Source organism: Antennarius striatus, chromosome 12 (assembly GCF_040054535.1).
Source record: "Antennarius striatus isolate MH-2024 chromosome 12, ASM4005453v1, whole genome shotgun sequence".
Taxonomy (NCBI): Eukaryota; Metazoa; Chordata; class Actinopteri; order Lophiiformes; family Antennariidae; genus Antennarius; species Antennarius striatus.
In genome coordinates this window covers 8,568,414-8,582,998 of record NC_090787.1, presented here as the reverse complement: position 1 = coordinate 8,582,998, position 14,585 = coordinate 8,568,414, and the positions used below count along the sequence as shown (strand labels likewise).

The window sequence follows — 14,585 nt, the reverse complement described above, 5'->3', positions numbered from 1 at the left end:
TCCACTTTTATACATTTTTAAGTGCACATCTCTGAAACCTGATGGTATATAATCACAAAACAAAAAACAACATTTTCAAGAAGCCTGAGGCACAAGAATGTGTAGGTCAGGGTAAAATTTTGAATTCAGGGGTGTCGTGGGATGTTGCGGTCTCTGACTGCCTTGTTATCTTCTGTTGTCGCTGTTGGAGTAGTTATTTCTTTCAGTATGTCAGTTTAAGTTTACTTCAAGTCGAGGTTTGATGCCCATGTAATTCACCATGTTAGCATCTACTGCTCTGAAGCTAGACCATTTAGTAAGCAGCATCAAACAATGTGATTTCCACTGCCCACCTTCCTCAGCCTCTGAGTGTTCAGTGGTTATGTTCATTGGGAATACCATGTTCAGACAATCAGATGAAAAGTAGGCCAAGCCAATCAGAGGCATGAGTCAGAGGCATTGCCAAGAAAGCTAACAGAGCCCATAATAACACCATACAGTGAGAAAACAATCCTTGTGCTATTCTTGTCACAAATATCAAATTACAAATCACTTCAGCCTGTTCATAAATGCATCAATCATTTATTGAACATAAAGGTACACACTTAAATACTTCAGTCTCATGACTGTTGGCGGAATACACCACAGCAATTTTTTTAAAATTATGAATAATTCAACTGCATAATGAGAAAATAACGTGTGTAAAGCAGACTTAACTGTGGTGCCTGTAATGCAGTTGTCAAAGGAAAGTAATGTTGCACTTGCGCCTCCTCAATCAAACACCAGCAGTGGCGTAGATTGAACAGATTGTTGCAAGATTATGGTGCAGTGACAGTGAGTTCACACTCTGTGAAGGGATTGTTTGCAATCAGACCCACTTCAGAAACAGATGGGCTCCTCAATGACCAAACAGGACATCACATACACCCAGGATCCATGAAACAAATGGGTACACAAGTGTAGAAGGATTACCCCATTTACATTACAACCCTTTGGCTTTGTCTTGGGCAACTTTTTGGAGTTCAGAAGCACATTAGAGTATTTTGCTCTCTGTTGGAGCTACAATTCATCAAAGTCACAATTAATCATGTCACTTTGGTGTTGATTACCACTTCAGCATTATTTTTTACCAAACAGCAGGCAAGATAATTTCAAAAAAACAAGTTCATGTTTAATTCCTACACAATAAAACTCGATGGAGAGGTTACATTGTTTCAAAAAAGTCTGACAATTACCAGCAGCTCACAATGTTGACAAAAGACAACAGTCTGGCAAAACAACTTGTATTTTGTCATGCTTCAGTTTGTAACAAAAATATTTCAGTTGTTTAATCACGTACAGTATGTAACACAAAAAAGTTAATAATCAGGATGAGATAAAAGCAGTACAAACAATCAAGAAAATGTATGCTTGCATTTGGCTTGCATTTTGGCTTGCATTTGAGTTCACTTTCATTCAAACTGCAAATGCATCTTGTGCCCTTGGAGAAATATACTGGATTTTCACTGGTCAGGCAGCAGACAGTCTCTGGGTGTCCTGATTATCTAGATACTGTTCAAAATGTATTTCTATTCGAGAGTTTAGCAACTGAAAGTTTGACCAAATGCTTTGCAACTTGTGACATATGAATCAAAATCTTCCAAACTCCATTCCAGCCTGCTTGAATTGTCTCCAGCTATTACATGCACTACTTGCTTTATGTAATATGTTGGGGTATTTATGGCTGTTCAGAAATGAACACTATACACTATAGCTGTATAATTTATTACCATGGAATGATGCAAAGTGGGCAATCCATCATTGAAGCTTTTTGAGCAGTGGGATGGCTTGACAGGTAGCATCTGTTACTGGTCCAGATATTAAAAGTGACAGTGTCTAAGACGAACACATGCATCTCAGCCTCTACATTACATCCTATTAATGCCGGTCAATTAATAGTCATCACATGTAATGGACAGGGATAATTATTTAAACCTGGAGTGAAATCTATTTTGTGCTTCATTCTAATGGTTTTAATGGAAAATTTAATTGAGTTCCTCAGCTTGATTTTTCAAAAGATTGGGAAATAAAGAATTTGCTGTTTGAAAGGAAAACTTCACAAAACATGCCTAAGCTCTATTCTTTTAAATATCAATGAACACTGATGGATAATTTTGATATTATTACCAGCTTTGATTTCACAGAAAGATTTAAAAACACATAAATATATAATCACATGGATACCCACAAAACATGTTTAGTTTAGTTTGTGTGTTTTATGCTAAATATAGGTACATGCCCGTTGGCAAATCAGTTAACAATTTTGAAATGTGGGAAATGGATGAAAATAATCAAGTGATATAACAAGAGGTAAGAGCAGTTGAGGAAAAGTAGGTTCACCACACTGAGAATTACAGCATTTAATCATGACACCACTTCTGAGCAAAACATCCTCTGCTAATGATAGAACAGTCTCTGAGCAGATGGGCAGCTTTCCATTGTCTACAATTCCTCCGTTGTTTCAACCATTTTAAATCACATGCTGCCTGTGCATCGTTGTTAATTAATAATAAAGGGAAAGAATAGGGTGCTGGTGTGAAATCATAGATGGAAAAAGAAGCAAGGACTAAATGTTCATCAAAAATCAAAAGGCATGAGATATTTTAAGGAGCTTGTCTCAGTTATCGTGAGTGAGAACAACTGCAGCAATGTTACTACTTCTTCTACACTGTAACACCAAATGTCTGTCTGTCTGTGCATCATATGTGATGCCCGGTGCATTTGCATACAAATGCCATTCAAGAGTTAGATTATGTTTTTCAGTCGAATACAATGCTAACCTTTTTTTCTATTATGCCTGCAGAATTGTTCTTTTTCTATATAAAATAATAACTGAGGTCTGAGTTTCAGAGATTAAAGTTGCAGTAATAATATGAAGTGTGTACAATTCCCACTAGCATTAAAAATTAGAGAAAGATTAAAGTTTAATATGCTTTCAATGATCACTAATCATTCTCTGTGGTCCATTCGAGTGCTCTCTGTGCATATTACATAGAAGAGGACTTCCTGGAGCACTTTAAAGAACAAATTGGCTTTTAATTTATATTAGTTTCCTCTGAAGGAAATGATAAGGAAGAACAGAGCAAGATGATCCATTAAGTAAATCTGTTGCATTCCAGTATCTTAGCAAAAGTTGCATTGCCTAACCAGACATTTACTTAGTGTTATTTATTTGACTGCCTCTGATGGAACTACATGTAGAAAGTGATTAATACATTTATGGTTATGTTTCCTTTCAGAAGCTAAATATAAAAGTAGATAATCGGTGTTTCATTGTCTTTTCATAGTCCTTTCTCTTCTTACATCTTTTTTATTTTGTTTCTTACTGTATATGGTTGAAAGAATTTTAATCCTGACCTGACATGAAGCATGATCTTGCTTGAAAGCTAAAAATTGTAAACATTGTAATACCTTTTCAAAAGGCAATCAGCAAAAAAGTAAGTGTCCTTCAAAAACAAAATATGTTCCTTAATATCAAGACAAATTCATAAATGAAAGTGCTTGCATTATAAACTGAAAGTACATTATTGTGCATGCATTATTCCATGCACAATACTAATATTGTGCATGCACAATAATAATGCAATATTGGGCAAAAATGTGATGCTCACTTGTCTGAAGCTGACATTTAATGGTGTCTCATCTTTCCTATGAGTTCAGAATGTTCAGGGTCAGGTTCTAAACTGAGGAAATCCTCAGGATGGAGTGACGGTTCTTATCAGTCAGACAGCTCCTGTGTGATGTTTTGTTCAGCTTCATCAGAGAGAACAATTGTTCACATAGGTCTGTGCTACAAAAAATAGGGAGCGTCCGAGCAGCTTGGATGCAAAGCTGGGGCATTGTGTCGGGGATGAAATGTGCAAACTAAGCAGAAGACACAAAGGTTTACCTTTTACCTCTCTGAACATACACTCTGACTCCCACTTGGCTTGAAACCCCCTGCTCTCAGCGTCCACCTTCCTTTTATCCATTTTGAAGAGGGGAGGAGCTAAATGCAAAGTCAAAGTCAGCTTTATTGTCAAGTGTGCCATATGTACATGACATACTGCACAGATGAAGTTGCAGTCCTCTCTAACCCACGGCAAACAGGCAGTACCACAGGCAGTACAACACAGACAGTACAACATGCAGGACAACACAGGTAGTACAACACAGGTAGTACAACACAGGCAGGACAACACAGGCTGTACGAAACAGACAGTACAACACAGGCAGGACAACAGGCAGTACAACACAGACAGTACAGCAGAAAGTATAGCACGAAGTATTGGACGAAACAAAAGGGATGGTAAACATCTCTATATACTCTTTAATCCCGTAGGGGATAAAAGAAGTGTATAGAGATGGGGAAGTGATGTGTGCGTACTCCCTGAGTTGATGGGGGGAGAGAGAGATAGGTAGTCAGGTGCTGGGGGGAGGGCAGGGCAGTGTGAGGGTAGAGTTCAAGGCTATGGCAGGGGGCAGAGCAGGGAGAGAGTTGAGCCTCCTGACCGCCTGGTGAAAGAAACTGTCCTTGATCCTGCTGGTTCTGGCCCACAGACTCTGCAGTCTCCTACCTGATGGCAGCAGGCTGAAAAGGCTGCGAGGGGGGGTGGGGTGGGATCACCTGCAATGCTGATGGCTTTGCGGGTGAGGCGGGTGTTGTAAATGTTGTGAGGGAAGGGAGAGAGACACCAGTGATCTTTTCAGCTGCTCTCACGATGCACTGCAGGGTCATACGGCAGGAAACGGTGCGGGTGCCGTACCACCCTGTGATGCAGCTGGTTAAGATGCCCTCAATGGTGCCTCTGTAGTAGGTGAGCATGATGGGGGGTAGGGCTCTTGCTCTCCTCAGTTTGCGAAGGAAGTAGAGGCGCTGTTGGGCTTTTTTGGCCAGCGATGCGGTGTTGTGGTCCCAGGACAGGTCCTCGGAGATGTACATACCCAGGAACTTGGTGCTGCTGACCCTTTCCACTGCAGCACCATCGATGGTTAGTGGAGCATGCTGGGTGCGTGATCTCCTGAACTCCACAACAATGTCCTTCGTCTTATCCACGTTCAGATGGAGATTGGTGTCCTTGCACCACATAGCCAGGAGGCTCACCTCCTTTCTGTAGGCTGTCTCATCGTTGTTGTTGATGAGACCCACCAGAGTTATGTCGTCTGCAAACATGAATAAGAGGTTGGAGCTGGAAGTCGGTGTAAATTCATGGGTTAGCAGAGTGAAGGGGAGGGGGCTCAGAACACATCCTTGGGGGGCTCCCATGTTCAGCGTGACGGTGCTGGAGATGTTGGTGACTCAAACTGCCTGCGGTCTCCCTGTCATGAAGTCCAGCAGCCAGTTGAATGCTGAGCTGAAGTCGATGAACAGCATTCTGGCGTACGAGTCTTAGGTCTCCAGGTGGGTGAGGGTTGAATGTAGGGCAGTGGAGATGGCGTCATCGGTCGAGCGGTTGGACCGATAAGCAAACTGAAAAGGGTCCAGGGTTGAAGGGAGGGCAGATTTGATGCGGTGCATGACTAGCCACTCGAAGCACTTCATGAGGATGGGAGTGAGTGCCACCGGGCGGTAGTCGTTGAAGTCAGATGGGGACGACTTCTTCGGGACTGGGATGATGGTGGTGGCTTTGAGGCAGGTGGGGACAACAGCCTGGCTCAGGGAGATGTTGAAGATGTCTGTGAAGACATCTGTGAGCTCATCAGCACAGTCTCTCAGGACACGACCAGGAATGTTGTCAGGACCTGGAGCTTTTCGGGCATTGGTCCTTCTGAGGACTTGCCTTACACTGTCCAGAGAAAGCGTCAACGCCTGGTCGCCAGAAGGGGGTGGACTCTTCTGTGCCAGGATGTTGTTGTCTGCCTCAAAGCGCGCAAAGAAGTTATTCAGCTGATTCAGCAGAGTGACGGAGCTGTCACAGGACTGCGGAAGGGGCTTTCAGTCCATAATGGACTGAATCCCCCGCCACAGGTTCCTGGTGTCTCTGCTGTCGCTGAAGTGGGTGGCGATCCTCCTGGAGTACTGTCTCTTGGCCACTCGGATGCCTCGTGACAGGGCCAACCTGCCACTGCTCAGCAGCCACTGCTCTGACTCCTACTAAATGTCCATCCATTGTCATGACCGCTTCATCCACTGTCGTGGGTCACAGGAAGCTGGTGCCTATCCCAGCTGGCTTAGGGGGTGAGGCAGGGGGGAAACGCGGAGCCACACAGAGACACAGACAACCACGCACACAATCATCCCTATGGTATATTAACCAGAAGCGTATGTTTTTGGAGGTGGGAGGAAGAGAGAACCCAAGCAGGCATAGGGAGACCATGCAAACTCTGCACAGAGTGGGACTCGAAACCAGAACCGCCTTGCTGTGCGGTGACATCGCTACCCGCTGCGCCACCATGCCGCTCTACTGTTAAACAATGAAACTAAAGCCCGCTTGCTGCGCTGCAGTGACTTCCGCTACCATTGCATTATGTGGAATGTAGGTTTGGGGGTGCAAAACACCAGCGGGCTGATGTGGTCTGCGGGCCTGTTCTAATAGTAATTAAAAATCATCCAGCGGGCAATAAATAATTTGCCACGGGCCAGAGCTGGCCCGCGGGCCTTGACTGTCCAGAGATTAATTTGTCTTTTCATTATGCTGGAGCACAAATGTCAAATATGTGCTCCAGCATAATAAAAAGACAAATGAATTCTACATCTGACATAGGCATTAACATTTTATACAAATGGAAAACTTGTGATAGGTGCTACTGATAATCAAGTTTCATCCACATGGTGTACAGAACATGTTCTATATTCTTGTCCGTGTCCTACTTAGGTCGCAGCAAAAAGAAGGAGCATTGTCTGAATGCAGACTTGTATCCACTGGAGGAGATTGCTGCTTGTCCCTGTGATGAGTTTTTGTCCCAACCCTATGGAAACTGGTCCTCTTGCATCCTCCCTAATCCCTCAGCTCCAGGGTCACTGAAGGGCTGGACGAGCCACCGGGAAATAAAGGAGTGTGGACATGGTCTACGCTATAGAGCCGTAGCCTGCATCGACCAGCAGGGACTTCTGGTTAAGCCCACACTCTGTACAGAAACAGGTAGGAAAGTTGATATGAATAATGATATGATATAATGTATGATAATAATATGACATGACATGACATGACATGACATGACATGACATGACATGACATGACGTGATATGATTGGGACTGGAGGTTGGCCGGCTCAAGACCCATCCCTGGACCAAACTGTTTGGACTGTGAATTGGCAGGGAAGATGTGCACTGCCAAGGTGCCATTGAGCAAGACACCATCCCCTTACAAGTTGCTCATTGGAGCACACCAGAAAGGAACTGCCTGCTGCTCTATCATCATCCCCTCCTCTATTTGTATGCCTACAGACCCTGTGTGTGTGTGTGTGTGTGTGTGTGTGTGTGTGTGTGTGTGTGTGTGTGTGTGTGTGTGTGTGTGTGTGTGTGTGTGTGTGTGTGTGTGTGTGTGTGTGTGTGTGTGTGTGTGTGTGTGTGTAGTGCCTGTACATACACATGGATGAAATATATAGAGTAGAAAAATAATTTCCCTGTGGGGATAGTAAAAGTATGCTTCTTCTTTTTCTCTTTCCCTGATTTAATCCGTTGTTCCTTTACATGCCCCAAACCTACACTTTAGGGATAATGCATTCTAGCTATGCAGTGAGGTGACATCTACATTGTGATTGGACCTGATTGGTCAACAGTTTCACCGCCAAGCTGAAACTTAGAACACTAGAGCAATCACTAAACATTCTTAGATTTCAACGTGGATAGCAATTCAGAACTGGAACTGTTTTATTTTCTTATGCATCATCTGATGAAGATTATATTTCTATTGAAATATATACTTTAAGTCTTCCATCACATATGTTAACTGGACAAAATGACCACCTTGAAGTAGCTAGCATTAGTTTCTATGCAAAGTTGCAGAGACTTCAACCAATTTTCTGCAAAAGTTTGGATAAAGATAGTTAAACAAGGCTTTTCAGTCCTTTAGGGATGATAATTAAATGATAAGCATGGTGCAGTGTGAGACTAAGGTTTACTTTGCCATGTTGGTACAATGTAAGAATGAGACATTCATTAGTCCAGTTGTCAGGTCTTGGTGTTAACAGTGAGCATGACCAAAGTCTGACACAGGACTGACGAGGGCAGCGTCAGTGTGATATTTTCAATGCGATCCTCAGTGTAGATGCTGATCAGGTCTGAATCACATCTCTCCCTCAATATTCAATTTCAGGTTACGTGGTTGAGATTTGCCACGTTGCATGTCCCCTAGACTGTAAACTCAGTGACTGGTCAGCCTGGTCAGCCTGCAGTGCGTCCTGTGGCAGTGGGTTAAAGATCAGGTCCAAGTGGCTAAGGGAGAAAGCTTTCAATGGAGGACGTCCGTGCCCTAGGCTGGATTTGAAAAATCAGGTAAGACGAGCAGCAGCGCTTGTATATTTATATTTCTGTAGAGCACAAGATGGATACAAAATATGGAAGGTGAATGTTTGTCCATCAAAATCCAGTTGCTCATATATACTTTTTGGATAACAGAATAAGACATTTTAGATGTGACTTCATCTTCATTTTCATCATTATCTGCATTTCACTCAAGCCACATCGTCCCAACAGAATTGCTTCCAAGGTTAAATATAGCAGAATTCTCAGAACAACGATCAACAGTCATATATAGTTTATCCGTGTTCATCAGCACAGTACTTGTCATATAAAGGGCTTGATGAATGTGAACTTATTGAGTAACATAAGATGATGTCCACATATTCCATACAGGTTTATTAATGGAAATTTTATAATACTGTGTGTCCCAGTTAGCATCTACACTGTTTTTCACATCTCCATTGTGCTTTTGATATATATAGTTTCCTGCAGCGCTGCTTGTAGCCTAAGGCTGGATAAATACATACTGTGGCTTTTTATATTCAGCTCACATTTCAATGACAAGGTTTATTAACCATCAGTCAATGGGACTCCTGTGTGACCTGTTGATTTTCTGGTGTCTCCACTCAGACGAAATCATTTGCCCTGCACGACATGCCTTTTCCTTGGCATGAAACCAGGGCACTGTTAAATAACAAAAAGGTGTCGGGCACAGAGGGCAGAGTGGACAGATGGGAGCTTTTCATACTCCACAGTTATGCTTTAGCCATAGCTCTGAATATTTTGTGACTGCATATTTCTCATGGGGTTATGGTTTAAAGAGGGGAAGTGTTTTATGAATGCTGTCTGTATGCTTGAATGGGCTTGAAAGGACACTTCAGTTTGTAGAGGTCAGTATGAACAGGAGGCAGCACTGCGTGAAAAATATTCCACTATGTTCTAGTGGAGATTTGTGTACAGATGGTTAAGTACCCACTAACACTGTCTATATGGCCCCTGTAGTTTTGCTCTGTAATAACCTTAATAACATGATCAAATTGGCTGGTTTAAGTGAAGTACATCTGATAGAGGTGTGGATGGTATTATACTTCAATCCAAGGCTGTTACACTGTTAAAAGTTTGACCATTACTAGCACAGTCAGTACATATACACAGTATCTTAGATTTTACTGAAGCAGGACAACCTGCAATTTTTCTGCTGGAAAATAAAGACAATGCTCACATCTACATTAATTTATACACATATTGTGTTTGTGCTGTAAAAATGGAAAATATTTGATGTTGCGGCAGCCTATGCAAATGAAGGAATGCATGAAAAATGCTGTCACATTCTTAATGGACATTCTCCTCTCTTTCCACCACTGTGAACTGCTCTTTTGCAAAAGTCTGGTTTTGCTCCTTCCACGTGTCCCCTGGAGCAACCACCAGGGAATGACTGGCTTGACACCTATGAAATTTACAGAGCATCACCCTCTCATCACATGGTTGAAGGATCAAGAAAGATAGGGAGATACTGAAGGAAACAGACGCTGTCACCATGAAAATAACAAGGAAATATCAACACATTTTAACAGAGTTAAAATGTGCTGCATAGTAGTGTAAAGTAAACTGCATAGTAGTGTAAAGTAAACTGTTGCTATTAATTAGACGGTCTGTAAGGCTTTCTGCATTGGTAACATGATCAAATACAAGTGTCATCAAGATGAATTTTTAATGCAGAATCTCACTGAAAACCTGTAATAATGCCCCTGTAAGAAGCAAGTTGGAAAATAACTATGAATGGAGTGTTTGTTTTGGACTTGGTTTTGATTGATGTTTTTTGCCATACCCTCCATAGAATCATAGCACTGAAATCCTAATCTTCCCAGCAGTGCTATACATTTTCATTTTTCTACATGTCGAAGTAGTGTGCATGCAATAAGATTCATAATTCACATCTACCCTTTCCTACCCAAGTTCACTTTTCAAACCCATCCAGTCTACAAATGCTGTACGTCAGTGAGGAATGTTGGTCAGAGTACTCAAAAAGTATACATGTAGTTTGTTGAGTTATTTTCCTTAATCGTTTAAATTGAACAAAACTTAATTGCAGTAAAGGTACATGACAAGTTTACATGAAAATGCCAGACATAGTTTATCACTGTCTCAGTTATCTATTATCAAACAGAATGGCAGTCAAATTAGAGAGCTTAAAAAGAGCTAAACAGCTAGTTCTGGAAACAGTGAACATACCATCTTTATGCTAAGAAATGTAGTTCAGTCAGGACGGACAAATATCATTGATTAAATCAGATGATTTATGATAATGACGTCAATCAGAAAGTATTTGTCCAAGCAGCAACACGTCAAATCCTACCATCTGCCCTGAGGTGGTGATGGTGGCTGATGACTCTGTAGAGACAGGAAATACTAATGAATTCATATATTGAGTAAATATGTCAAGATAATGACAGAATCAGATTTATAGAGAGAGCAACAACATTTTAGATTGACAGATTATGGACAAAAATAATGTGCTATTGGACATGTGACCAGATGAACAGAGCACCTGATTGACAGTCACAGACAATGATAGCAACAAATTTCATCAAATACATTCAAATAGTCTCAGCCATTCCTTGGCTGTAACAACATAAAAGTGACTTCACATAGAAAGGCTATCATGTTTATGTATAAAACCACACACACACACACACACACACACACACACACACACACACACACACACACACACACACACACACACACACACACACACACACACACACACACACACACACACACAAAATCTCTATATTTTGAAAGCGGAAGATTTATGACTTTGACAGCATGACTAGACCGATCTTATCATAGACTATTTTTAAATAGCAATGTTTTAATATAAATATATTTTTCATCCTTACTGTCAAAATGATATGTCATTTTAAAAATAAGTTATTTCTTGCTGACTTTTTTCCTACTTGCACAGGTTTGAAGCCTAAGTGATCTAACCTGCCCAGTATTTTGATGGGTACAGTCTAAACGAAGACAAAATGGTGCTTCACAGTTTATTATACAGAACAGCTATTTGGAGCCCATTTATGACAGCAAATTTCCCTCAGGGACCCTTAAAGAGAGTTGAAAGATATCAAAGCAGAGCTCATAGAAAAGCACACAAACCGGGTCAATAGTTACAAGATGCACTTTAAATATATTAAAACTCACATATATATTTGTTGCCAAAATCTAAGTAATCAGGTGGTATATGTGCTGGTACAATGTTCAAATTGCTTTCCATTTTTGAGAGAATTTGATTTTTATTATCTTATTTTTTTTCTTATTTTGTTGTTATGGTTAGGGATAACGCATTCATTGATTCTATTAATAATTTCTTGTCACTAGACCAGAATTTGAAGCTTCCTCATGTGCCAAATCCCACTTTAACCCTGCTCAAGGGTTTATGTGTCCCACTCACATCCCAGCAGCACAGAGACACATGCACAATTATTCTAATGAAGACTGAAGGTCTGTGTTGTATTAACAGATAAGTCATTTTCACACACCAGCCTGTTTATTTTTTTTATTCGGATTGCTTTGGGCTCATCAGCAGTTGGAACTTTTAATATATTTCCACCCTCAGAAAACCGACTCCTGCTGTCAACATAAAACCCTTCTGCAGAATCACATCTTCATCTTTGAGGAATATAAAACAATCAACATAGTGAATTTTTTGAGTCCTAGGTGTGTTGATTTGCTCTTTGCAACTCCAAGTCAGATATGAAATATGATGATAACCATGATTTTCTGTCACTGGTCTTTCTCTTCCACTGATTGAGAAAGATGAGATGAGGTAAAATGAGATAAGATTTTTTGAGATTTCAGAAGATAAGATTAGATGAAATAAGGTGAAAATATTACATAAATCAAGATTAATGTTTTTGTAGTAATTTTGTATATTGTGTCTTAAGGCCATCAGAAATAGTTTTTCTGATGATTATACCCCTTAACCGAGAGCCAGAGCGGAGCTCAGCAGAACAAAATTAACTAATAATTACCAGTATGTAACAGTTAAACTTCTTGCTTGCGCAAATACCAGGGAAAACATAATCCTGTATCTTATTTCACATTAATTAGTGACAAACCTATTACACTTTACGTAATAGATTCAAGACATTTTAGTTTTATTTTTTGAATAGTGCAATATCTTGTTGCCTTTTTGTTTTCTTTTGGTCAGCCACAACGACACTACTTTACAGATTAACATGAACATGTGCATGTTCCATGACAAAGACCATTTGATTTGGAGATACAGTATTGACTCTAATGTGTACCTTGTAATGTTTCATGATATTGGTTGAGGCTTTTAAAAAGTTTTTATTGCACAGCAACACTTTATAGATGTACGTACTTTGCATGAAATTCATGTACTCTGCACATACCATTATTCAAATGCATATGGAACACACTTCTTGCCACAGTAGTTGTCACACCTCCACACTGCTCGATGCAGCTGCCCATGCTTTAATTAGCCTGTGATGAGCAGGCTTACATGCCAGCAGTCTGCATGCAAGCTTGTCAATTATTATGTGCGCCTCCTTTCCACTGCTACGGGCAGCATTCAGCAACTTCAAGCAATGACCCATCTAATAATCACGGCTGCCGATAAACACTCACTTCAAGGCACAAGTTCATGTTTTGCTGTCTGTGTTGTTGGAGACACAGGATCATTGCTCTCTCATAAATGGCTTTATTGACTGGGAGCATCACAAGTGTCAACGCCAAGTGTCCAAGCTCAGCACTTCTCAGTGCACACACACACACACTACCATTGAATGTCTTGCCTCACTTCAGCTATAGGTGTTTGTTTTCTTAGCAAATGTCAGTATGCTATGAGGGTGTTGATGCTGCGGGTTGTTATTCTCATTACTTTGAGGTTTGCTGCTCTGCCTGCTTAAAAGAACAGAATGGAAAGCTGATGAATTGTTGATTATAGGCATTCATTTATTGAAGGGTCTGATGGCCGCCCACACAGTTGCTTCTGGTAGATGCCATGCTGTCTGTTGGTATCGTCCTTTCCTCATGTCGGCATTTAATGTCGGCATTTAATTTAAAAGAATTATCATTATTCAGTGTTGTGGTTTCTACAATTGTTACATTGTGATTATCTTCTTGTCTTTTGATGTAAGATCAAAGTTAATATGAGTATATCACTTTATTTAAGAACATGATCCTGAGATCCTTTGCTTAATTTTAAAGCAAATGCAATGAATTTAATGTTGTCGCATCCAGATTGGCTCTACAAATTTTATATCAGCAGGATATGATAGTTATGAAACATCTTGCACTGCTGTTCATACGTATCATAAATCACTACTGAGCAGCAGAGCTATAGTTAAACTTCTCTGGATTAGCTGCTGGACTTTGAGCACACTCAATAAGTTTATGGCCATCTGCTGTTTATCGTTGCTGGTTTCCATAGAGCATATTTTATATGCTCCACGCCAAAACTCTTAAGTTGTAATTTAAATAATTTAATGAATCTTATGCTGCAAAGTTGATGTGTATCAGCATCATGTAGCAAACCAGGTGGATCTGTATCACCTGATGGGACACTATAAGGGAAAGGTTTCACATTGATCACTCTCCAGACCAAACATGAACTCATTAGAGATTTGCCACTTCCTATCTATGGTCCATGAAAGTTAAACCTTTGTACATACAGTTGTTTTGCTTCCAGCATATCCATCAAACTTCACAAATTTAAATAAGAATCTAGCTATGCCATCATCTCCTAGGTTGTGGACTGCTGAGGCACTGATATCTTGTATGGACCAAAATAGCAAACCTAATGAAGGAGGCTGACGCTGACCTTTTCCTTGCTCATTTTTGGACGGTCTCTAAGCCCACTGATAACACCTAATTTGTGCAACAACACGCAATGTGTAAGGATTTTTAATTGCATTGCAGCTCATTAAGTATTGTCATTATGTGCTGTAGTAGCTGCTTTTAAACAATATAAAGTGATTCAATTTATTTTGTTTATTGAAATGATTTTGTGGTTTTACAGTAAAAAAAAAAAAAGTAAAATAAAACTTTTGAATTCTTTGGTCTTTTTAACTTTGTGGCTTTTACTTTACCTTGGTTAGAGGATTGTTTCTTAATTTGACTTAAACCCAATTTTTTCAGTTATCAAGATTATCAATGG

General features: G+C 40.4%; 1 protein-coding gene across 1 annotated transcript in view; it reads left to right on the top strand.

Annotated features, from left to right (window-relative positions):
- The window catches only part of thsd7ba (thrombospondin, type I, domain containing 7Ba), a 178,544-nt gene that overhangs the window by 136,705 nt on the left and 27,254 nt on the right, over positions 1 to 14,585 (top strand). Inside the window, exons 15-16 of the mRNA XM_068330228.1 lie at positions 6,813 to 7,079; positions 8,256 to 8,434. Coding sequence (XP_068186329.1) covers positions 6,813 to 7,079; positions 8,256 to 8,434 — 446 coding nt within the window. The remainder of the gene's footprint in view (positions 1 to 6,812; positions 7,080 to 8,255; positions 8,435 to 14,585) is intronic.